Source organism: Pelodiscus sinensis, chromosome 9 (genome assembly GCF_049634645.1).
Source record: "Pelodiscus sinensis isolate JC-2024 chromosome 9, ASM4963464v1, whole genome shotgun sequence".
NCBI lineage: Eukaryota > Metazoa > Chordata > Testudines > Trionychidae > Pelodiscus > Pelodiscus sinensis.
The window spans coordinates 18,880,030-18,906,974 of record NC_134719.1 but is presented as its reverse complement, the minus strand read 5'-3'; the positions used below and the strand labels follow the sequence as shown (position 1 = coordinate 18,906,974).

Here is a 26,945-nt window from a genome sequence, read left to right as displayed (position 1 = left end):
TGCTTAGGCCACCATATCCATTTTTTAGGTGCAATGTATATGAAAGATTTTGCTGTCTTAACACTTTTGGATTTAAACATCATCAAATCATCAACCTATGTATATAAATTGGCAGCATGTTGATAATTTAACTGAACCAGCAAGAGATGTAACTTTCCTGAATTTTTGACCCATTCTATGATACTTTAATAGATTGTTATTATCATCCTTTCTCTTATCTCAATAGCTTTGATAAATGTTAAGTTAGTAGATGCAGAATTAACAAGTGAATTTCTCCATCCCCCTGTTCTCAGGAAGATTTTACTCACACACTTCTGCCATTTAAGTTGTGTCTCTGTTGGTCTAAAAAACTGTAAGGCCAAATGTTTTCAGAAGTGCTTATTAATTGTAAGTGACCAACTTTCCCATTATCTTCAGAAGTGCTGGGGTCAGTTGCTTCCAATGAAGAGAAGGGGAATTGCAGGAGGACAACACTTAGAAGTTCAGGACCCAGGCTGCATATTTTGATAAGGCTTGTGAGTGTCTCAGCATTTAGAAGCCTGTTTGAGGGTCCTTCATGACCCTGCAACCAAATAATCCATTTCACCTCCTGGACTCATGAGTTACATGCACTACACTATCCTTGCAGCAAAGGCCAATGGGATGCATACATGTATGGGGACTAGAGGGAGAGTGGAAATGAAGATCCGGAAAGGAAAAAAAGCAAAACTGCCCCATCCTACATCAAATGAAGCTCACATTCTCTGTCAAAGTGAATACTACTGCTTATGAATCAGTGTGTTTCCTGTATTATAGTAGATTGACTGTCTGCTAAGCTACTAGGCTTCACAAAAGGGTCAATATTTTGATGTGGAAGGGAACAGAAAATATTTGAATCCTTTCACTGTGTCTGTAAGAGAGGACCACCAAATTGGCTTTGCCTTTTCCCTCACAAAATATGGGAAGAGTTAGTTTCTACTTCTTGAGGGTTACCCAAGTAGGGTAATTATTTTACACAGAGATATTTCTCCAAAATGGTACATATCTGGATCTGATTCAGATCATAACTAGCATCCCCTCACAACCAAATTCATGGCTCAAGCCTAATGAATCTTTATATCAGGTCCCATTCTGAACATCAAAGGCAAGAAATCCCAAGAGGTGGGGATGCTCTGCTTTAGAGCAGAATTTCCTAATACAAAACAGATTTATTTAATTTAAAGACGGAAGAACTTACCTGGAAATATTTTTTAATACATTTGGCCATTGTGATGCAGTGACTAAGAGCATACCTACTCAAACTTGAAATATATCTACAAAGGCAGCATCTTCACTGAACAAAGTGGAAAATAAAACCACTACTCTTTACCATCCTTTCAAAAAAAAAAAAAAAGACCAAATTATTCATTTCTGACCATGGTTAGTTATTAATCTGGATAATGACTGACCAGACCATTCATGAAACATAGACCACATGCTCACAAGCAGTAAAAGTGTTAATATTGTTTACAAAACTGGTTTAAACAACCAGTATATCTACAAAAGCCCAACAGTAAATTAGAGAGATTGCGGCAAATCCAATGACACATTAACCAGGAACAAAGATTTTATTTGGAATACATATCCCTAAAACACAGTAAGGTGCTCTAATTTTCGTATAAGATGATCTAATTGTAACATACAATATTCTGTATCAACAGTAAGGTGACAAAATACAGACAGAATAGTTGTGAATAAAAAAAAAGTGTTGAAAACAATTCTATTACAGACAGACTTGAATCAAATCTGAATACAGAGCCACTTCCATACATTCCAAAAAGTCAAGGGGTATAGGATATTTTGGTTTACTTGGGGCTACAATTTTGCCCTCTATACATTTTGTTATATTAACTATTTATAAAGGTTTAGAGACGGATACTGCAGCTCCTACCAATTGTGCAAAAGCAAACTAGAAAGTCCCTTTATAGCGAACTATGCATGACTATAAATGTTCCTATTAGCAATATTATCCAGCCTATTTATAAAACCAAAGAATTTGACTAGTTACCAACCACCAAGCAAAAGTAGCATGATGTTGCACATACACAATTGTTCTGCTATTGATTACCATTCCTTTTTCAGTTATTACACTTTTCCAGGTAACTTCTGCTATTCATTGCCTGAACTTGGTGCATCAATCATCCCAAATCAACCAGTGGCTTTGTTCAGACAGCTATATAACACAAAACATGTATGTGCATAAAAACATCTCCATGTAACAGTCCTTAGAAATCAGGTATAGAACAATAAAGGATCAATACCTAAGAATATAGTGAAACCATAATTCTTGCTTTTCTTGATAAAAGTAGGAGAGACTTTACTATCGTCAACTACCTGCAAAGCCCTAATTCTGTATATTCAGCATGACAGAAATTGAGTCAGGTCCTGCAAGTGCTGAAACATACATAACCTCATTGAAATCAGTGGCACAATGGACTTGCCATACTGGATTCATCCATGAACTCTAGTTTTCTTGTTTCTGACAGCAGCCAGTGCCAGAATCCTCAGGAAGGTGCAAGAAACTCTGTAGTAGACAATTATGGTATTAAATCCTCAGAGGGAAAGTTTTTCCCCTAACTCCCTGCAGATCAGGGAATAAACCAGCCCTTAAGCCTATAGTTTTCTATTCCTTATAAAAAGTTATCCAGTCTAATATAACTGTTGATGTGTTCATTAGCCATATTAATGCCTAACCCTTGTGAAATCCTACTGAGCTGTTAGCCTCAATGATATCTTGTGGCACAGAATTCCGCAGGTTAATTATGTTTTCTATAAAGATACTTGCTTCCATCAGTTTTTTATTCAGTCTTTCAGTTGTATTGAATGATCCCCTGCTTTTGTACTATGAGAAAAGGGAGCATACAATTTACCTTTGTAATGCCATTCAATCAGATTCTTTGATTAAGGGATATACGATCAGGCCCAGAGTTACTTAAACTCAGTGTGAAGATGGATCTCTCTGTAAAAAGCAATGAGGCAAAAGACTGACGAGAAGGTGGAATTTTATACTTTTTTTTTTATTAGTTTGAATACAAGACCTAGTTGTGAGACATGGTACAGTTCTGTTGCATGTGTGTCTTCTCCCAACATTTTAAAACTACAGGAGATTATAGACTCTTTGAAAAAAGAACTATACTTTCCTACATGTTTATACAGTGCCTAGTTGACATTCCGTAGGCCTTAAGGTAGTGGTCGCCAACCTTTTTAAGCACAAGATCACTTTTTCAATGTAGGAGTCAATCCAGGATCCACCTTTAACCCAAGTAACCTTGCCCACCTCCTTCCCTGCCCCTTCTCCAAGGCCCTGCCCCTGCCCTGCCTCATTCCTTCTTAGAGGCCTCGCCCTGCTCACTCTGTGGAGATGTGGTACCATTAATTATTGTGATATTCAAGACTGATTGACTTCCCTATGTAGAATAGTTGTAGTCATGTAGGTCCCAGGGACACAAGGTAGGTCAGATAATACCTATTACTAGAATTTCTGTTGGTGAGCAGGACAAGCTTTCAAGCCACACCAAGCTCTTCTTCAGTCGGATTTCCTGGTTATTCTACATTCTATGGTATATGTTCAGAATCCACTGTTCTGTGAAGACTGATGCCATGCTGGCATTTCTTGGCTGCTTTTTAAGATCTTCAGGTAATTCTGGATATACCACATGTACCCTATTACATGTCAATCATCTAAACAAAATATAAATGATTAAAATAAATAGAAATACAACTTTTGCCTATTTAAAAACGAATCGAGGAGGCCTCCTGCTCAAGATTCAGAAGAAGAGTAAAACACTGTACCAAAAAGAAAAGAGTCAATAGTATCTTACTGAAAAAGAAAAACATTACAGATCCCGTGAACATCCATCAAGAACATTAGGCTTCCATTTGTTTAAATTTAGTGGCTATTAGCTAGTGGTGATATTAATTCTACACCTTCACCCCTCCCCCCCCCCCCCACTTTCAATAAATTAGTAAATTTCACTTTTCTTTCCAGTTAAAGTCACTTTCAGGTTCTCAGACACTAGCACAATATTTCAATGTTATGCCAGTACACTGAAGAGGACTTAAGAAAACTTTTTAATAGCAGTAGTTTAAGGAAATAGCTTGGTTGTACATGTTATAAATGCTTTTTTAATCAAACCTAAATCTCAGCCCAAGATTCACCTGACAGTGACACTTGAGAAATATTCTGGTACCAAGACATGAGTCTTTGCAAAATTATGGTCTTCAGAATTATTGTGATTGTACTCCTTAAACAGAATTCTTGCTTTAAAACTATTAAAAATTAATCAAACTTGTTAATGATTTTATCCAATAATTCTATTGGTCTTGCTTCCTTATAGATTTCCTGAAGCATCAAGTTAATTGTTTACATGTTTTTGTTTACATCAATGTAATAAGTCACAAACATCCAACATAGGAAAGTTCCAATTGTTAATTCCTTTCTTTAAAATGCAGAAGTGTTTTATTAAAAGGTTATTTCTTCTCTCAATGGGGGGGGGGGGGGGGCGGAGGGGAGGTAGAGAGAGAAACCCTTTATATTTATAGTTTTATTTCTCTTTTATCTGTAAGGCACACAATCTGTGTAGGATGCAGCTTTTAAATCTATACCAATACTGTCCATAAAGCTCAATACAGGCCTTCATTTAATTCTTCATTTTAGTTTAGGCAGCACTTTGATAAGCTTATCAGAATGGACTGAACTGACAGTCTGTGATGACACAGACTACACTGTAAGGGGAAAACAAAGATTTACATTAGTGTATCATCTCCAGAAAACACACTGAACTGTGTAATTCACTAGACAAATATCGGGGGGGGGGGGGGAGCAATCACAAGGTTTGCTAAAGAGTTTAAGGAAAGTAGTAAAACTGAACATTTATTTTTATGAATTCATTTTGAAATTAAGTCACACTTGTGAAATACACATGGTGTAAACAAGTTATGTAAATTTAAACCATTCCTTTCAATCCTGCAACAGCCTCAGTGACTTGCTACTAAACACGCATACCCACACTCCAGGGGGATAGAGGGGCGGGGGGGAAAACCCACACCACACATTGATGAATTAGAGGTAATGGAAGGGATTTAAGCCTGAGGCCATTGAAGACCATTTTGAAAATTGTGTGATACTAGTTTGTGTCTATATTTTAAAGTTAAAGAATCAGACAGCAATAACCTTAATTCTTTTAATAGCTAAATACCCAATAAAGTGTTATGAACAAAACAGTTATGTGCAAATCAATATGCAGTATAGCAATTTCCATAAATTTCATAGTAAATATTTAAAAACAAATCCTGAAGATCTCTGTTCAATATGCAGGATAACTGCATTGCTATTTTCTTAGTTGGCCTGAGTACCATAGCAGATTGAATATAGAATAGATTTAACTATAAAGATTACAAAATCCTGTCTGTCATCTTTAGAAATGCTGATATTTTTGCACCATTGTATGGGGTGAAAACCAGAAGAACTGCAGTCTACATACAGCTGCTGATATATGCCCTGATCATGTTACTGTATTGGTGGTAGTCCCTTCCTGTCATCATCCGAGAGAATGCAAAATGACTAAGAATCTGACTAAAGACCATGAAGTATCTACTCTGTATTTTTTTAAAAAATGAGTTCCTTTTCCTAGCCTCTTGCTCAAAATAAAACATAAAAACAGCTTTATATATGTTGCAGAGGTGGGGGGGAAGGGAGAAATGATAGCTTCAAATAGGCTCAAGAAACAGAAGGCTTTTGCTATATGATGCCCAGACTGGCATCCTTGTGATATTCCCACAAAGCAGGGGTGAGGAATCTTTTTTGGGTTGGGGACCACTGATTCACAGAAAAAAAAAATCAGTCAGTGTCCCCAGAGAAGGAAAAAGACTCCCCACATTGCCTTCACACACCAGTGTCTTGGGGGGCCCAGGCTAGTAGATTGTGTGCTCCAGCCCCAATGCTGGGGAAGCCCCGAACCTCTGGGGCCGGATCCAGGCAAGCTGGGGGCCGCATCCGGGCCCCAGGCCTTAGGTTTCCCCACCCCTGCCATAAAGCATCTTATGTACCTAAATACGCTACAATTGCTTTGTAAAGAAATAAAAGGCCTGTAAAGAACCTCAAATATATATACATAGTGTTAAAAGCCTGCATCTTCAACCCAAAAACACATCACGGTAAATATCACCTTGGATTCAAATGCATTTGATCCCCCGCAAATAATTCAGCAGCATATCCTTAAAACTAGAGACTGTGACCAAACAAAATCCTATCCTGAAAAAACTTAAAAGAAAATCTACAGAATCTGCGCTGGGCAACATTTTCAATGACATTGACACAAGGCTGGTCAAATTCAGAAAGTGAGTTTCCTCATACGTGATCAATTGCTACCTAAATCAAATAATCTTAAAATGCCAAAATAACCGCACCCATACTCACATTTGTTTTGTGATCAGGACATTTCTATACTACTATGAATGCTTCTGTATTTAACCTGATCCTCTCAGGGTGATAAAAGAAATGTGCCCATCTTGAACACCACACAGTACTGAGGATTCACTGCATTAGACTAAACACGCTGTGCATTATATCATTTGCAACATACCAATTCTGCAAAGCTTCAAGACAGGAATTTTAGGAGAAATATATACACAATTCCTTCACTCAGACAGAGCACATTTTTATAACCCCTCCATTAATGCTTTTAAAACTCTAGGAATATTACAAGACATGCTGACAGAATAACCTACCTTCCATCATGGTGGCAGAATTGCATTCCTCAATTTCCAAGAAGCCTGAAAAAAACCCAGGAAAATATAATTCCAGTTACCAGATGCTTAGTGTAAGTCCTTAAAATAAATGCTTTAGATCCCTGATTCGTGCAGCAGTCAGAGCAAAATGGAAAACAATGCTAAGGCAAAAAACAGGCCATGGATGCTGCTGTATCTATATCACCTACAGGATCACAGAAGGATGCTGAAAGAGAAAGGGAGAGAAAGAGAGCTGGCTTGGCTCACACGCCTGCCAGCATCTCAGCCAATCCCTCCAGCTCTGTACCTCGTCACATGGTAGCTTGCTTGCATCTCCTGACACAATACCCCTTGAGAACAGCAGAACCCATTTCCCATTTTCCCCCCACTTTCACCAAACACATAACCCCTTTTTGTACCTTGTGACGCACTTCCCCTCTTTTTAATCCTATTGCAGCAGCTGGGTGAACAAGATTAATTATCAGCCACTGTCAGATTAAGAGAGGGCTCTGCCGTGAAATGTGCACATAAGATGGACTGCAAAAGAAAAAAAAATAGTTTGAATAAGTAATCAGATTTTACTAGCATTGCATGGCTCCCTCCATTCAGAGCAATTGTGTTCTAATAATATCAGTGCATTCAGAACATCAGCTTCTGTATCTCTCTGAAACAGAGGCAGTGGCTTTGCTTCACTTTTGTGTCTGCTGATCCCTCTTCTCTCCCTCAGCCATTCAAGAGAAAAATCAATTGGACTGACGTCATATCATAAACAATTATCCCCAAAAGGATGATGCAGAAAAAAAATTTCACCCGGACCCGCCTTCAAGACAGCCTTGGAATTAATTTCGCATGAACAGCATCAGAGCCAAAGGGGCAGGGAATTGCCATTAAAAAGAGGAAACAAAAGACACACACAAGGGAGTGGGGCTCTCAGCTTAGACTGCAAATGCATGACAATTTCAGGGGTGAGGTCTGAGGTCGGGGGAGGGAAAAACCAAAAGGTACGGACAGTGGATTGCAGACATTCATTTATACACAATCCAACCCCCCCCCTCCCAAAAAAACCCTCACAACCTGTATTAGCTTCAAGCAGCTATCACAGTCATCTCTCATAGTATTGTCTGTGTGTGAAATGCTCAGACAACAGCTTTACCCCACCACCACCAAGCATGTTGAATTCATTTTCCTGTAGGACTCCACTTGAGTCAGATACTGTAAGCTGGGAAAGTATTGTTAGAAAAGCAAACTGCTACCTCTCATGAGTTTCTCTGGCATTTATATCTTTCTACCTATAGATTTTCTGTAGAAACCATCACATCAGTATCTGAGTCTATCTTTATCCCGAGTTTTCTCTTGCCATAATGTGTGTCTTTAATGTTTCTGTAGTCATTGTTTACTATGTAAATTTTAAATCAAGACAGATGGGTCAGGAAAGAATACAATATTTTTAAAAAAAAGACGCTTGCAGAACTGCTTGAGAGAGTCAGCACATTCAGATCAGTCATCAGACATGTTACTGAAACTACACATTATCTCTTTGACACAATACGTCTTTAGATGTAATTGCTTTCCTTCCCAAAACACCAGAAAAGATTATTTGCTAATAAGAAAATACTTACCAATTCCCCCACACTTTGTGTTAAATATGCTATTTCCACAACTTCAGGAAAATGGAGACGTCTCTCATATCCTCACTTGGAGCATTACCACTTGCTATTTCCTTCCACTGACAGGCAAAGATTTTAGCCTAGTACTACAGAATTAATCAGCTACAGTGCAGAGGTCTGCCCACAGGTAGAACGTTGCAGAACACAAGTTCTTTGGGACAGAATTTGGGCCTTAGCTAACTAAACTGACTGAGATTAAGTGTCTCAGGTTAAGAGGAGACGATGACTGTCAATGCCAAAAGTTATTTAAGTGATGGATGGATTGGGAGAGAGAGCCTCAAACATGTCTGACCAACTCCAACATACCTCTAGGCCATGCCATCTGCCTGATACAGTGCAGCTCCAGTACATATAAGTGTTCTGTGTTCCTTTTTTAGAATCACACCAACAAGGTGGGACATTTGTATTTAACCATGACAGGGTTTATTATAATAAAGGAGAAAAAACCCCACAAACAAAAAGAAAAAAGCTCTAATCATAGAGATTATATAAATATACATACCCCTGATTGGTCTGCTTTGGGACCTCTTTCCACTTGCCTCAGCTTGTGATGATTTCTTTGACTTTTACAGACAGAAAAGCAGCTCTCCCAACCCCTAGATAGAAACCTAACATTGCAGCTCCCAAAACTTTTCTATGGCATGGAACACACTTTAGTAGGGAGCACATTTTCCTTCCATTGAAGAAATGACAATCCAGCAGCAACTACAGCATAGCTCAAGTAATATTAGGAAAGCATGTAAAATAGATTTAGCTTTCTATGAATGCCACATAGTAGACAGCGATAAGGAGTTAGCACCTGCAGACTACCAGCAAGTGATCTACTTAGTGTGGAAACACTCACCTAAAGGAAAGAGTACCAGTTATTAATATACTCTGTAAATTTACAGTCTAGTCAAGACAGACAAAGGGATGAGGAGAAAGGAAGTATTGTCCCTATTTTATGTATAGGAAACTGAGAAAAAGAGTAACTGTCTGGCCAAGGTCATTTAACTGTCCCGTTGCTGAGCAGGGTTTTACAGTTTGGCTCAATTTGACCACTGTCATACAGAAAATGTGGCAAAGACAAATACTGAATCCAGATCCGCAGCAGCCCAGACCAATGTCCCAGCCAGAAATCCATCCTGCCACTCACCTCTACTTTTTGCACTCGAAAACACCTACACACATTTAAATTGAATCAATTGCTTTAAACTAAAAACAAAATTTTAAGTTCTCTAAAAACCCAGAAACTTCAACCTCTTATCTTTTGGTCTAAGGAATTGAATGGTCGAACAAACTCACCCTGAAATAAACCTAAAACCTCCATTTTCTAATACTCTCCCCAGGAATACTGCTGTATTTAAAGAAATATTACAAAGAATAAATATAAAATATGCACAGAGTTGAGAGAATAAACTTGGCAATAAAAGACTAGAGAGAGAGAGAGAGAGAGCTGATGGGTGCCCAGTCCCAGAATGAGGCACTCAGCACTATGGCTGCATGAAACATTCATAACCCATCCCGACCATCATATCAGGTTCACCCATGTTCAGGTTTTGTTACCAAGTCAGATGAAGTTTATCAAAGTGTTTGCTTTTTTTTTTTTTCCTTTTTCCATTAACTTGGTGGTTTTGCCATCTTGTGTGTCAGCCTGACTGACTCAGCAATTGACGGTTTTGTTTTGAGTCTGTTGGAACCCATGCTTCAAAAAGGGAAAAGAAAGGATGGCATAGAATGTCCACATGAACCCCTGGGCAACAAAACTAATGCCAACCTTCTCAGGGTTCACCAGTGTGTACCAAAGTCATACCCTCTGCCCCACAGGAAACTCTGGTGGCTGTCAACTTTGGGGGACTTGGGCCCAGGTGCAGCAGCACCATTTCCCCATTCCTGAGCACAGAGATGCCTGAACTAGGGATGATACCACCATGCATGCTGGCTAGCAGTGGTTTTTGTCACACACAATGTTTACTGTTTGGTTCAATAGCTCTCAGAACCCCTCCTTTGGCAGCACCTATTTTACTAATATTAGTCTCCAGAACAACAGAAATGTCAGAGAGGGACACTTCCACCCACATAAAACTTCAGGGACTTTGTCACTAACCCCGACTTCACCTGACAATATACCCTAATCAGAAAATAGGCTGAAGAAACAGCTCTTTACTTTTCACAGGAAAGAGTTGAGACTCTTCCACAACGTGCACCCTAAGTCGACCACGTTGTTGTGAGAAATCCTTTGGGTACTTGGGGCTTATAATACAATCGGTTAAGAAGCATGTTGAATTTGTGTGGATCATAGGAATTGTAGCATCACCAAGAAAGGAAAGGAGTCTGGCCATCTTTTGAAAGTCCTTTTATATTCTGGTAAACATGTCACACTGCACTTGTCATTCTCTATTAATGTGCCCATTTTATTCTCTTTTTAATATAAAGGCACAGCCTCTTTTATGAACCTATGATTCTACTAGTAACAAGTTCTCTTTGCATTTAAGAGTATCACAAGCGCTTCTTGGGATGAACAGATTATGTACTTTACCCAGGACTGCAACACTTCAATCATCATTTATCACCTTATAGAGTACACATCTGTGGTTACCAGCAATACGTATGACTAGAGCAGGGCCATCCTTAAGATTTTTTGGTGTCTTACGCAGCTCAAGCATCTGCACTCACCCTGTGGGGGGGGAGAGCACCACTCTATGGGGTAGGGCTGTGCTCAGAGCTGTAGGACAGGAGCTGGGTTTGGGGTGCAAGAGGAGGGTAGGGAGAGTGGTGGAGAGCAGGCATATTGAGTAGCAGGGCCAGGTGAAGTTGCAGGACAGGAGGCAGAGCAGCCTGCCAAAACTGTGGACTGGCAGGTGAAGTGGGGGAGGAGAGAGCAAGTGATGGCGGTTAACGGGGCTGGGAGATGGAGTAGGGGAAGTGGGCTGGACGAACTGGAGTTGGAAGTGGCCCTCAGCATAAAACACTACGGCTGTGTCTAGACTGGCCAGTTTTTCCAGAAAATCAGCCGCTTTTCTGGAAAAACTTGCCAGCAGCCTACACTGGCCGCTTGAATTTCCGCAAAAGCACTGACTTCCTACTGTAAGAAATCAGTGCTTGTTGCGGAAATACTATTCTGCTCCTGTTCAGGCAAAAGTCCCTTTTGCGCAAAGCTTTTGCGCAAAAGGGCCAGTGTAGACAGCTCAGATTTGTTTTCCGCAAAAAAGCCCCGATCGTGAAAATGGCGATCGGGGCTTTTTTGCGCTAAAGCATGTCTAGATTGCCACGGACGCTTTTCCGCAAAAAGTGCTTTTGCAGAAAAGCATCCGTGCCAATCTAGACACTCTGTTCCGAAAATGCTTTTAACAGAAAACTTTTCCGTTAAAAGCATTTCCAGAAAATCATGCCAATCTTGATGCAGCTTACTGAACTGTGGTGCCCTACACAGCTGCGTATGCCTAAGGAACAGCCTTGGACTGCAGAAACGCCTGTGTTGATGGCAATCTTTCAGAGGCACAAAAAACACATTCTAAGCGTGTGTCTACACTGTAGTAAAAATCCTGCAACAACAAGTCTCCAAGCCTGGGTCAACTGACATAGGCAGCAGGGCTAACAGTTGCAGCGTTGCCAGTTGGGTTTGAGCTGGCCTGGTTCTGAGACATGCTCCTCGCTGGGTCTCAAAGTTCAGACTCCACTGGCCCAGTCTCAAATGTCACTATACCACAGTTTTAGTCCCCACGTCCTGCGCCCTATCAGACAGCTGACCCAGGCCAGCCAGAGTGAAGCCATTGGTCTATTATTGCAGGGTAGACATGCTTTAAATGAACAAGTCAGAGGGGTAAAGGAAGGAAGGGAAGGATACTCATCTGATGCAGTAACTGGAGTTCTTCGAGGTGGCTGTCCCCATGGGTACTCCACCTTGAGGTGCACCAGCATTGCTGCGCCTCTAATCAGAGATTTGTGATGGCAGTGCCCCCCCGGTTGGCTGTACACATGCAATGCCGGTGCGCAACATTTGAAACAGCTATCCCACGCGTACAGCCAACCTCCTCCTCAGTTCCTTCTCGGACCCGGATGTAGTTGGATCCGAAGCAGAGGGGAGGAGGGTGGCTGGTGGAGCACCCCCGGGGACAACCATCTAGAAGAACTCCAGTTACTGCAATTGGTGAATAACTTTCTCTTCTTCAAGGAGTATCCTGAGGTGACTCAATGTACTGTTCAGCCAAAACACGTATCCTCATTCACAAAAAACTGGATGGCATAGCGCTGCGTGAAGGTGTGTGCTGAACCCACGTGGCAGCTTTGCAGATTTCTTCTGTTGGTACATCCCTGAGGAAAGCTGTTGCTGCCATTGGCCTTGTGGAGTGAGCTAGTATGATCGACAGGGGCTCCTTTTGGACTATGTTGTAAGCTAGATGTATGCAGCCAGAGATCCATTGAGACAGCCTTTGTTCGGATATAGGTAACCCTTTTGATCTTTCTATAGAGGACACAAAAAGTCGCAGAGATTTGCAAAAGGGATCCGTGCGTTCTAAGTAAAAGGCGACTGACCTGAAGACGTTAAGGGTGTGAAGCACCCTTACTCTGTGGTCCTTGTGGGGTTTAGGGAAGAAGACAGGTAAGTATATAGGTTTGTTACAGTGGAATGAGGCAAGCACTTTTGGGAGAAATTTGGGGTGAGTACAGAGGACCACTCTGTCCTTATGAAGTATTGTGTATGGAGGGTCTGCCATTAGTGCTCCTAGCTCACCCACTCTTCTTGCAGAGGTGATTGCAATTAAAGAGGCAATCTTCATTGACAGATGTAGAAGGGAACAGGTGGCTAATGGCTCAAAGGGCTTGTCTAGGAGTGTTCTGAGGACGAGGCTGAGGTCTCAGAGTGGAATTGGGTCTCTTCATGGTGGAAATATATTGTGTAGCCCCTGGAGGAATCTCTTGATGGATGGGTGAGTGAAGACAGACTAGCCCTGTATTGGCAGATGTAGTGACACTTTATAGCAGTGAGATGTACTTTAATTGAACTTAGTGATAGTCTGGCGCCCGGAGACAGACTTTTTATTTTGCGAGCACTTCCTTGCTGGGGAGTCAGACCCCAAGAAAGAATGGCGCCTTGTTATGGACATTTGAGCCCTTTCCTGGTCCCTGGGATTTGACCTGGTCGGAACTGCTCTCTCAGATGCCACTCCAGGGGATTCATGCCTGTGTGGCATGGCTTGTGCAGGGTCTGAGGCAGACCATGAGGTTTTTTCCATGCAAATAACTTTTAGCTGGAGTTTCCTTGCTTTTCTTGTTCTAGTTGTTAACTTTTTAACTGAGGGCACTGTTCCATGTCGTGCTCCTCCCCCACCGCAGACACACTCTGAGTGTTCATCTGATATGGAAACGGACGGCCTGCAGTTCTTACACTTTTTAAAATCCAGATGAGCCAGGCATATCTCAGTAAAAAGTCTCTTCCGAGCGCTCTCTGAGCAGTGGGACAGCAGCTATCTATCTGCAGTATAATAAATCGCAGTTTAACAAAAAGGAAAAATAAATTTTAAACTACAGTAATGAGCTCAACTATGCTAATAAACAAGTAACTATCAACTCTATCCAAGAGCTAACAACAAGGTAAAATTAAGGGAAACTGCTCTGCTGCCAACAGAAGCCAGCGCCAGTCAGAAAGGAGCTGAGTAGGTGGTTGGCTGTATGCGTGGGATAGCCATTTCATATGTCGCGTGCACAGCTGACCGGGGGGGCACTACTGTCATAAATCTCAGAGTAGAGGCACAGCAGTGCCAGCGCACCTCAAGGGGGAGCAGCCATGGGGACATTCCTCAAAGAAGAACAACTTTTAGGAGGCTGTGAGCTTTAGACGCCTGTCCAAAGACCTTCTAATGATGGTCCAGTGATACAACAGCACTGTTAACACTACTGAGCAGTGTGTTTTATGAAAGCATCACAAATACATGAACAGCACTGATGTATATTAAATAATACTGAACTTACACTGCACCAGCACCCAAAGGCCCCAATCAGAGTTGAGGCCCTGTTTCATTAGATACTGTATGGAGACATACAAAGACACCATCCCTTCCCTAAAGAGTTCACGGCTCTCACATCTAATTTCTCATAGTACCTGCACTTAGCTTCACATCGACATTTCCTTTGGAAATGCCACAGGAGTTCTGTGCTGTCTCAAGTCCCCCAGTGGCTTTATTTATTTTTGTTCTATATAATCATTAAAATGGCACAAAGCAATTAAGACGTCATTGAGGAAGCCAGTTAAGTATGGGAAAAAAAAAGGATCAGAAGGAAATGTCAAAGATTGGCCTTGAACTTGGAAGACTAATGCTACAACTAAGTTTTCTATTAAAAAAGCCATGGGTAATGTACCATGTGAGCAGGTAAGACCAGTTTTGCATGGGGCTGGATAACTGTTCTTTATACATGTCCATTCCAAGGCAGTGTACCTGTGCAGCTGGAACATAATTACACAACACTTTCAAAGGCCTTGGAGGTATTTAAGCAGGTGAGGAGAACATTCCAAAAAGGGCTGCTAGAAGGTTAGCTGTGGTGACCTCTCTCAAATAGATTGGCCCGCTGTGTCTGTAAGCTATGTGGCCTTTTTCCTAAGACAGATCAGCTCACTGCATTCAGTGTTCATGGCTTTTAATCTGGTTATATCATCTTGCAGTGTATGCAGCATACCCAACACTTCTGTTCTGGATAGACCACCCCCATGATGCTATGTGTGTTTTCTAACATCAGAGCTCATTATCATTAATAAAATTGCCCATGGGTATCTTAACAGGGAGTACCTGTATTGTTCCTAATGGTTCCAAAAGTGCCTGTAGTTCTTTAATTCACTTACGCTGTGTGCAACCAACAGCATACCAAATCTATTTTCTATTATTTACCTACCTTCCTCTATATTGATTTACACACACACACACAGACACACACACACACACACACACACACACACACCCTAAAAATCTAGAGTTGTCTGTATAGAATACCTGAGCAATTCGGTAAGCATTAAGAAGAGATTTGTATTGATTTTTTAAAATTTGCAAGTTAACTCTCCATTCACTATGCAGACTGCAAAAAAAATAAACAAACAGATCTAGTTAAAAATAAGTGGGTCAGATTCCTCCCTGGTATGGCTTCTGTGTTCAGTGGACTTACAGTCAGGGATGCATGTCCCACTTAATCTAACAAGACAGAAAATGTTAAACCTGTCTGCAGTGCCACACAGTTAAATTCTTTGAAATAATTACAGCATTTTTAAACTAGCACCATTCAACACGTGCTGTTTTCATGAATTCAGTGCTGTGTAACTATATTTCCAGTTTGTAAAATTCAATCTGACAATATATATCCTGTTGTTCACTATATTAAAAAACAGACAAACAAACACATGGTGCCTTGTTTTGCAGGATTTGTATTCCGATCAATATTTCTAAACAAGTAAAAATAAGCAGGACTTTTACTACAAACTTGTATCCCATGCTGGGTAACAGACCAATGAATTATATTTACTGTCAATAGAGTTATAGAAGCAGCCCAGAATTTGTCAGAGTTTTATTTCTGAAAGGTGCAGTGCTCCCCATATTACTTTGACATTTATTTCATTAGTTTAAGGAAGGTATTGGAAGGTGACAGCAGCAGTCTTATTGTTGTATCAGCATGCAATGCTAGTCTTACTTTATAGAGGAGACAGCACCTCCTAGTGGATAGAGACTCCAGAGACCCAGTGGCAGTTCCTGACTCTCACTGCTTTGCTAGATGCCCTCAGGGAAGTGAGTTCTTCTTTGTGCCTCAGTTGACTCATCTGTAAAATGGGAATAATCACAATGAACTCCTTTGTAAAGTGCTTTAAGAGAAGCACTACATCTGAGCAAAGTGCTATTGTCCTTGGTAATGAAAAAGCTACACAATCAGTGCCAAGCCATCACAACGTAAACAGCTAGGCTGTGTCCAGACTCAGGGGTTTTTTCGAAAAAAGTAGCCTTTTTTCGAAAAAACTTCACCTGCGTCTAGACTACAGCCGCGTTCTTTCGAAATTAAATCGAAAGAACGCGGCTTTTCTTTCGACGGCGGTAAACCTCATTGCACGAGGAAGAACGCCTTTTTCGACGGAGATCCGTCGAAAATAAGTGAGTGTGGACGTGGGGAGGCCATTTTTTCGAAAATACTGGCCTCCAGGAAGAAGCCCTGGTGGACAATCTGGGGCATGGGTTGCATGTCTCTGGTTCCTGTCTGCAGCCATTTCTTAAAGGGACAGGCACCCTCACAGCCACTTGTTGCAGCAAAGGAGCCAGAGCACACAGCTACTTAGGTGCAGCATGTCCCAGCCCCAAGACCCTCCTGGCCCTTCCAGAGAGCCTTCTGGGGACCCAGCCAGGGGCTCCAAACGCCGGGCACCATCATGGTCTGGGCCAGAGCTCAAGACCCTTCTGGAGCTCTGGGGAGAGGAGGAGGCCTTACAAGCCCTCAAAAGCAGGCGGCGAAATGCGGACATTTATGGCCGCATGGCAGAGGCCCTGGCCCAGAAGGGACACTACCCCCGCACCCAGGACCAGGTACGCTCCAAAGTTAAAGAGCTGCGCCAAGGATATGTCAAGGCCAGGGAGGAGAGCTCCCATTCTGGTGCAGCCCCCTACTACTGCCCTTACTACAGTGAGCTGGACCAGATCCTGGGTGGTGGTGGTGAAGCACGCACACCACGGCGTTTCGTCCAGTCAGGCTTGGCAGACCCTGTGGTGGACGCGCCAGAGCAGGACCCAGAGCACTCAGGAGACGGGGACATGGTGCCAGAGGAGGACAGTGAGGAGACGGCGACCCTCACCCTGGAGCCAGTCACCCAGACCCCAGAGGCCTCCCAGGTGTCATCTGGCGCAGGAGATGAAGCAGCAGGTGAGTGCAGTGAGGTTGTGTAACACCGGCGGGGGGGGAGGTAGGTGGGTGCACAGTGGGTGATGCACAAGGGAAACCTGTCATGCTCAGGCTGATGCCCAGGTCACACATAGTGTTACCTTCAGAATGTCTGATTCCCCTGTCTCAAGGAGAGGGCATGCCCTTTTGGACAGCTGTTGCACACATGACTGATTGTGATAGAAATGTAGCCGTGTTACTCTGATCTGAGGAAGTGGGTCTGGCCCACAAAAGCTCATCCCCTAATAAACCATCCTGTTAGTATTTTAAGTGCTACAGAGTCCAGTTTTTTAGGACTGATTGTGTCTTCTTCTTTTCCTCCACAGCCGGACCAGCCGTGCAAGAGGGCCGCAGCACCCCAGCCCCACCTCCATCTCCATCTCGGGGACATGGGAGCCGCAGACACAGGCGTGTGTATGCGGACATCCTGAGGCAGCATGTGGAGGCCGTGCAGGAGCTCAACTCCATCCTGCGAGAGAGGGCGGAGGCAGAGGATCGGTGGCGTGACCGGCTGATGGAGGAGCTGGTCCAGCAGCGCACGTCCCTGACTGCCACTCTCAGGGAGGTCTGCGGCTTGCCTGCTCCTGTGCCTGGTCCTGCTCCTCCAGCACCCCATGACCCCGCCCCACCAAACCCCCCTTCCACAACAGCATCCCTTTCCCCCCTTGGACCTCCCTCTCCCCCAGCCCCCCCAGTTCCCCAGCCCCTCTCTCCCCCTGGCCTCCCCGTCCCAAGAGCATCCTATCCAGCCAACCGACCGGTGCACCACCCGATCCCGTGGCCATGGTGGACCCCGAACACGAGGCCCAGGCAGGAGACTGAGATCAGGCAAGCACCGTGCAACCTGATCCCCTTCCGCCCTCCAGGTTTCAAGTCCCCTTCCCCCCTCCAGGTTTCAAGAACCCCCCATCACCCCAGTTAAATGACAAAAAGTGTTCAACAAAATGTTTATTGTACATAGTTTTTTCTACATCAAAAATGAACAAAAGCTTTTTTATGTTTGCAACAGTTATACTATTTTTTGAGTGATATTTAAAAAAATAAAACAGAACTTATTATTTTGAGACAAACCCTGGTGTTAATGATTTCTCCAAACAGGGTCAGGAGATGGGTTGTGGAGGGAAGCTTCTTTTGGGCCAGGGCCCAGTCCCCAGGCAGAAGCCCCTCAGTAGAGTCAGTGGCCTCCACTTGAGAATTGCCCCCCCCTAGGGCCTCCTGGATGCAAACAGCAGACCGGTGAGCCTGGCGGATGGCAGCTGTCCGGGGCTGGGCAAAGTGCCTCTCCTGGCCATCAGCACCTGTACCCCACCCTGGTAGGAAGGCCTCCCCTTTCCTCTCCACCAGGTTATGGAGAACGCAACACGCAGCCACCACCTCAGGGATGTCGCTCTCCCCCATGTCTAGGCGTGTGAGCAAGCACCGGAATCTGCCTTTTAAACGTCCGAATGCACATTCCACCTGGTTGCGAGCCTGGTTAAGGTGAGCATTAAACTGCTCCTTGCTCGCATCCAGGTGGCCGGTGTAGGGCTTCATCAGCCACGGCATCAGGGGGTAGGCCGCATCAGCCACTATGCACACCGGCATGTGCACATCCCCAACTGCAAAGTCGTGATGCGGGAAAAGTGTTCCTGCCTGAAGCCTCCGGTAGAGGTACGAGTCCCTGAAGATGCGGGCATCATGTGCCCGCCCTGACCACCCAACACAAATGTCTGAAAACTGGCCACGATGGTCGACCAGGGCCTGGAGGACCATAGAAAAGTAGCCCTTTCTGTTAATGAATTGGGCTGCTCGATGGGGCGGTGCACGGATTGGAATGTGTGTTCCATCGAGCGCTCCTCCACAATTCGGGAAGCCAAGGGCAGCAAAGCCGGCCATGACGCTGTCCAGATCTGGTAGACAGATGAGCCTGTTGAGCAGCTCCGAATTGATGGCCCTCACCACCTGCAGAACGAGACAGACAACAAAATGTTAGAAGGGGTGCCTTATCTCTTAGGAGGAGAACCCACCACCCACCTTCCCTCTCAAACACCCCGGGAATCCCCTCCTCAGAACCCCCCCCCCCAACAATTCAGGGTGAGTGGAGGAGCTCCCTCCCACTCACACTCCACTTTGCCCTTCCTGACAGTCTCCCTTCCTCCCACCCCAAACTGTGACTGTCCCCAGACAATGACTTACCTCCATCAGGATGGATCCAACAGTAGACCTGCCCACTCCAAATTGGTGTCCCACGGAGCGGTAGCTGTCGGGGGTTGCCAGCTTCCAGAGGGCAATGGCGACCCTCTTTTCCAGGGGGATAGCGGGCCGCAGGTGGGTGTCTTGCCGTTGCAGAGCAGGGGCGAGCCAGGTACACAGCTCCTGGAAAGTGGTCTTTCGCATCCGGAAGTTGCGTAGCCACTCTTGGTCATCCCAGAGCTCCATCACGAGCCGGTCCCACCAGTCAGAGCTGGTGTCAAGCCTCCAAACACGCCTGTCCACAAAGAAGTTTGGAGGCAAGGGCAGTATGGCTGCTTGACGGACGATCCCTTCGTACCTCTGGTCTGGGTCCAGATGAGGAAGGAGCCTCATGACTGTGTCATGCAGATGCAGCAACACTTGCAGTATGATGGCGTGGGGCCATCGCCTGCCCCAGGGGCAGCTCTGGCTCCATGCCAAAAAAATGGGTCTAAAACAGAAAAACCTCCAAACAAAAAACCTGCTGGGGTGTCCCAGGAAGCTGAGCACTCCAAACCAGCACTGCAATGCCTTGCTTACCTCCTAGAGGGACAGCAAAGGCAGCTGCAGAAGCAGAGCAACGGGTGTTCAGGAGTGTCCCTTTAACCACGCCGCGTCTCTGCAAAGGGCAGGCAGGCAGCAGCACCCGGAAGGAAATGCTGCCCCCATGCCCTGGCAGAAGCGGTTCCGGGTGGCTTTTAATTTCGAAAGAGCGTCCAGCAGTCAGGATGCTCTTTTTCGAAAAAGCGGATCAATTTTCCGATCCGCGTATTGTAGTCTAGACGCTCTCTTTCGAAAGAGGCTTGCAGTCTAGACATAGCCCTAGGGCCAGACCCCATGAGGCACCAAGCACCTGCAATTCATGTTGACTGTACTTGTATTTGCATGTGTTTAGCAAATCACAGGATCAGAGCCTAACATGCAGTACATGATAAAGAGCCAGTCTGTGTAAAATAGCTATAACTGAGTTCTTACATTTTAACCTGCTCTTTTACAATTTTTAAAAAAAATAAATACCATTAAACTCCATGCATTAATTACATTAACTAAATCCTCATTCTTCAACTGGGGTGCTTTCTAACAACTTAAAATGATAATTCATACCAAAATTTAAAACTGTGACTCATCAGATTGCCCCAAATTAACCCTAAAACAAGGAAGTCTGTTAAACCCATCCACACACCTCCTTCCAAAATGCCCATAACGTTAATAAATGTGGTCTCTGATGAACTGAGCCTAAATCCAACCCAATGGATCCTGAACAGAGAATGCCCTGCCAGCATGCCACTCTTTTAAAGCAGCCTAGCTGTAATATTGTCAAGTCATTATTTCACAATATTTTAAAACTGTATTTATTGATATTTGGATTGCAGAAATGCTTGAATTCTCATTTGGATCCTTAAGGAAAGACATTTGCAGCTTACATATCAGGAGCCTAAGCTCGAGTGACTGCAAAAAAGAAAATGAGTCATACAAATACATTACTCATATCTGAAAAAAAATAAAGTCATGCTTTCAGTACATGTGACAGACCCATTGTAGTCTATGCATTCCTGGCTCCTCCTCTGTTTTGCTCCCAGTGGCACTCCCCATATGGATTGCTAAACAGGGTACCTCTGGCCACTGACTAACATGTACAAGGAGCTTTAGATTCTGAATGGAGAGGGATTTGCTAAATAAAGCTTAAATCCGTCAGATTCATCCCCAGTCAGGCTATGGCAACAATAAATCCCATAGTATTAATGGAAATAACTAGGTAGACAATGAATTGTTTACATATTCATACAAGGTTTGATAACCATTTCATGAATCCATAATGTACATGTTTTCTAAAAACAAGCTCATACGTGCTCATTTAAAATGAAAAAAAAAGCAGAACTTTTATGAAAGAGGCCTTACGCACTGAATGTCTAATTAGACATGAAAAGCTGTAATTAAGCAGATTTCATGATTCCTCCCCACTTACTTGAAAAAAACTGATTTCTTACAATTAGTGACCATTTGTGCATTCTGATAAGAACACTATTGTGCAGAGTCTGTGTTTGGATTTCTACTATGTAGTACTCTGCTGATCCACCTTGGGTTATAAATTAATGTAGGCAAAGGATTTTAGTTTGGCACTTAGGCTATGTCTACACAGCAACATTATTTCGAAATGACATAGTCTGTGTTTACACAGCTGGCAGTTATTTCAACATAATGTAAAAAAAAACCAAAAAAACAAAAAAACAAAAAACTGTGAAGCTGGAGGACTTCTTACTCTGACTCCTGTAACCCTCATTTTATGAGGAGTAAGGGAAGTCGGAGGAAGAGTGCTCTATTTCAAAATAAGTACTGTGTAGACAGCACTAAAATTCAAAGTAAGCTATTTCAACAAATTATGCAGTTGTCATAGCTCAATTTGCATAGCTTATTTCGAATTAAGCCCAGCTGTGTAGACGCACCCTTAGTATACTGTGGATCATGAGATTTACATTTCACAAGAATTAAAGAAGTTATCTAGATTGGTACAAAAACACTGATTAAAGTGACACTTGAAGAATAGCTTGTTTTAAATGGTTTCCTGTAATGTGAACAAATTTGTTATTGTCTGTGCTTTTAAAACAAAACAAAACAAACACCTTCATTAGAACTCTTCTCTAAGTCAATCATCAGAGTACAGAACTAGGGCGATGTTGGAAACAGTCAATTGGAAACAACTCTTCAACATATATTGTACAATCTGGAAATGCAGCCACGTTTGAACATAAAACAGTAAAAGCTATATAACAAAAATCAACTGAGCCAGCCAGCCCATCAAACTGGTGTCGGATTTGATTAGTATGACCTTTTCCAGCTTCTTGGGTATGAAATACAAATAATGTTTTACAGAGCATTTGGAATTCACCCCCTCCCCTTGGTACATAAAAGATAGAAGCTGGGTATCTTCTAAGAGTTTATGAAAATGAAACCTGACAGACGCCAGTCTCTGATCTCTGTGGTTCATCCCTGTATGTCAGTACAATGAGCTAATTGACTTCCAAGTAGAGCATGCAGCTATTAACAGAGCTGTTCAATTACACTTCACAACATTCATTTATCTTATGTAGAGCTATGATGTTTTATGCTATTATAATAAACCTACACAAGACTGATCCCAAACACAGAAAGGTCTTCCAATCTCCCTTTACGCTCTCTTTACTATGCACACAAAGTTCCTATTCAAGACACCGTTTCTCCATTGATTCCCTGAAGTTCCGGCTTAGTTGTAGTCTGCAGAGTTAGGTCCCATCTCCCCCACCCCCATGGACAACAAACCGCATACTTCTCATCTGAGTCACCTCCTTTGAGTGCAAGAGAAACAAACCGAACAAGAAAGAATAAAAATAAAATCTTCAGAAAGCACAATCCCTCCCCCTCTCTACAATACATGCTGCTCAAGCTCTTCTGCACAAATGGCCCTGCCCCAGAAGACAGAAAACTGCTAGAAACTTTCAGTATGCAGAAGCCATAACTATAGCACTTAAATAGCCACGGATACCACAGGAAGGTCCCCCCCCTTCAGACTCTCTTGCTCCTATTTACTCCGTCATGTCAATTCTTGGCTGATGGCTAAAGTTTCAGAAAACCTCATCTCTCTTTAGGTACCAAAACATGTGGCCACACACTGGGGACAGAGTACTTCTGAAAGAGAGGACAAGTGGATATTATCCCTAAAAAGATATATATTTAAAGTGACATGGGCCAGCTGTGCCCCTTAATCAGCCCAAAATCTGATTTCTGTTTATTGATCATTGTTTAAGATTTTTACTGTATTTGGTTACTGACAATGTTATTTAAAATAGAAATATGCAGAGATTTTTTTAAAAATGGAATTGAGCAGAGGCTTAGTTAAACAATAAAGAAAGCAAATTATTTCATAGACCTAGGCTGTGCATGTTGCTGGTCCAGAAGTAACTGCATAATCTTATTACTCTTACCCTCATCTTTCCACGTGCTCTCTTCTCTCTCCCTGTTTGGATAAGATGCAAGAAAGGGGGAGTAACAAGACACATATGCACATGAGCAGCTTTGCTCATGTGAGTAAAGGTGTGTACTGCGAATAAGAACTCGATCCTGCTGTGAAAATAGCCAGTCCCTCTTTCAGGATTGGGGTCTTAGAGGGACTGGCACAGGGACATTGACATTCTGTATGATTGTCTAGAGACTCAGTCCTCAAGCAGGCTTCTAAATATTATTTCAATACAAATAATTAATTAGAGTTCTCTACTGGTACAATATAATTTGAAGCCCCATCTACTAACGGAGCTTCTGTTTCTCAAAGTGATTCAAGTGAACATGTAACTATAGTATCTCTCATTCCTGGTATTTAGTACACTTCAATGTGCAACTTTTTTATGGGATTTCCTCTCCTCCACTTCCAGGAAAGTGAAATTATTTGCTAGTCACCCTAGAAGTAAGGGTAGGCCTACTTTGCAATCAAACATCCCTGACCTAGCTTTGTTGTAGCTAGTTCAAATCACAGAGGTAACAAAACCATAGCAGCCCTGGCTAGCCACCTGAATGCCTATGTAGGTCTTCGGATGCAGTGGTGTACAGAAATCAACCTCTAGAGTCAATTAGGAGCCACAGATCACCTGCTTTAAGAGATTCATGCCCAACAGAACAGCTTACAAGTGCCAAAGAATAGCAGCCATCTCAACCACTGACTTGCTAACAAAAAGCAAAAACCTCCTATGTTCTTTAACAGGCCTGCAGCTACTGATGTTTATGGGGATGAAGACTGAGGACCCAAGTGGAAGAGCAAATGAAAGTGAATTTGCATGGAAAATTATGAACCTTATAAAAGTTTTTTTCCATTTTTTAACATGAACCAAGAATTTGGTCCTATTAAAACTTGTATGACTCCAGCACATAAAGGCACAGATGTTTTCCTCTGAAGTCCATTCTTACTATTGATGGCTTCTAAAGACCCTCCTTCCTTAGTGTACTCAGCTCATCTCCTGCTCCTCCTGCAGACTTTAAAGGTCCACAGGAAGCCCCCCTCAACATCATTTATGACAGCCTTAGAATGAGAAAAGAGCTTCTTTCAGTTCATGCCAACTTCAGTTCACTTTTGAAGAGGCTGTTAGATTAACCTCAGACTCCCCCTAGCCACTGACTGCCTTTACTCCACCGTGAATTTAGAAGGAAACCACATTCCAAAATGCTTCTTCCATCCCAGATTCCAATTCAGACTTTACAAGGTTTTAAAACAATGTTTTAATAGACTTTCTACCCCAAAGATAGGAAAAAGGTTCATATCTTAAAAAATAAAAAAAAAGAAGCCAGAACTTCTCACCCCACCATTCTGTCAGAATTATAAAACTATTCGCAGGGCCAGATTAAGGGGGAGTGGGAGGGGCTAGCCAAGCAGCTGCCCGGCATGCCAACCTATGGGGGGCACCTGATTGAAGTGGTAAGGGGCACCATGCACCCAGGGGTGGGGGTCGCCCATGCGCTGCGCACCCGCTGCCTGGGGCGCAAGTATGGCTCGGTCCGGCACTGACTATTTGCACTGAGTATGTAAACTCAGTCTATTTTCTGAGTTGCAGGTAGGTAGAAAAACAGTGATTCTATTTTTGTTTTGTCCTTTTAATTCACACACACACTCCTTTCTCAAACTAGAAATAGAATAAAGATTTGATTAAACAGAAGAAAATAAGCTATTTATAGAAGCATAACATAGTAACCTAAGCACAGGACTGGCTGCCAGGAAAACCTGAGTTCTAGCTCCAGATATTACCATTGATACAAGGAACAAAGAATAGAGACCTGAAAAGTAGGTCTGATAATATGGAACTATCCGCAGGCATATTAATTAGCTGATGTTTGTAAAACCTCTCAGAAGCAGAACACAATATATAAGAGAAGTTATTAATTCCAACAGTTCTGGTAGAAAGTGGGCATGCTGAACCAAAAAGCAAGCCATACAATAAACAAAAGCAGTCAGATTAGAGATAATAGTTCTTACCTGTGACAGACACCAGCTGTGCTAATGTTTTGGCAGCTTAGAAGGACTCCCCCAAATTTCAGGCATGTGCCTGCTTCACTCTTTTAATGAGCCTAACAGGTGATCCCAGAGGATGTTGGGAAAATCTATTACTTTTTCCTCCTTCAAGTTTGCCTGTTTTGCATATTTATCTGAATTAGAGTCAGAGAGGTAACTTATACGAAGTCTTTAAAACAAAATTTTAAAAAAATCCTTAAACTTGTTTACAGCCTCTTGACTGCAGCCTGAAGTTAATAGAGGGAAACAAGCAATGTGTTTCAGCTGTGATAGGAAAAGGAAAATCATGCTTTGTAGGAGCTGCCAGCAGAAAAAGCAAGAATGCAAAGCTTATAATTAAGGGAAATCCCTCTTTTTTCCCCCTAAGGGCTTTTTTTTTTTAAAAAAAAAAAGTTGCAATGTATGTGGATTAAGTACTTGCAATCCAATAGGCTAGCCAAGTTTTCTAATGCCTTTTGGTATTACTTCCCTGACTTATAACAGCCAGTTTGTTTTCCTGAAGCTCTTGAGGCTGAGCTATTACCTAAAGTCAGATGCTTTTTCAAGACATATGTTACCTACAACTTCTTTTATTTGCATGCTGTGACTTTTTCAAAATCGATACAATGTGTCTTAGAACAACAGTTAAAGACTTAGCCTCTGTACAGAGGTGGGAAGCAAGTCACAATCTTTACTGTTACTCAAAAGCTGAAATAAAAAGAGATCTTGCAATAGGAAAAAGTTGCACTCTTTCCTAATTAGATCTGCTGCTGGTTATACCTTGCAACACTCTGCTACCATAGTGGCCTGGAGTAACACTCTCAGACATCAGAGCTACCCAATTCAATGAAGTTCTGCATGAATTAGTTCTGTAGTGCACCATTTTATCCTCACAACAGGGAGGATAGGGATAAAATACAGATCTTTGCACAAACCCTCCAACAACAACAAGAAGAGCCTAATACTTCATTAAATAGTCTCCTGCAGACAATTCTTGGCTGTGGCTCATACAAATTAACCCATTGAAAATCAATTTTAGTTCTAGGGTTCCAATTTTTTTTGTTTAAACAAACAGAATTAAGAAGTCTTTTTGCATCAGACTGTAACCTTTTTAAAGGATCAAAATCTTCACCAAATCTGCCAGACAGAAGCCATGTATCCACAGTCAGGGTAAGCCTAACTGTATCTTTAGAGGAGCAGGGAGAATCCATTAGCAGGCACAGTTCTCATTTCACCACTTACCCATCCACTTGCCTAGGAAGCTCCCACCATTCTTCTTGATCTCCTTTCATCCCTTATTTTCTTTTTGAAAAGAAACTTAAATTTATTGTTGTCCCTGCTAGCCCCATTCTCATGATTTCCAAGAGGGCACCACAGCCAAATGTGTGGAGGTGGAACCATCTCCATCTGCAATATTCGATTTATGGTTT

The 26,945-nt window shown here is 42.7% G+C and overlaps 2 protein-coding genes across 2 annotated transcripts in view; one reads left to right on the top strand and one right to left on the bottom strand.

Annotated features, from left to right (window-relative positions):
- The window catches only part of SGIP1 (SH3GL interacting endocytic adaptor 1), a 181,935-nt gene extending 156,117 nt beyond the window's left edge, over window positions 1-25,818 (bottom strand). The window contains exons 1-3 of the mRNA XM_075936181.1: window positions 25,501-25,818; window positions 7,167-7,284; window positions 6,748-6,792 (exon numbers count right to left, since the gene is read on the bottom strand). Of these exons, the coding sequence (XP_075792296.1) occupies window positions 6,748-6,757 (10 nt within the window). The 5' untranslated portion in view covers window positions 6,758-6,792; window positions 7,167-7,284; window positions 25,501-25,818. The remainder of the gene's footprint in view (window positions 1-6,747; window positions 6,793-7,166; window positions 7,285-25,500) is intronic.
- Window positions 16,329-18,506, top strand: LOC142830638 (uncharacterized). Its single transcript, XM_075937115.1, has 3 exons — window positions 16,329-17,279; window positions 17,624-18,074; window positions 18,491-18,506. Exons 1-3 carry the CDS (start codon window positions 16,709-16,711, stop codon window positions 18,504-18,506), a joined length of 1,038 nt encoding a protein of 345 aa, XP_075793230.1. The 5' UTR covers window positions 16,329-16,708.
- Window positions 25,819-26,945: the final 1,127 nt, after the last annotated feature.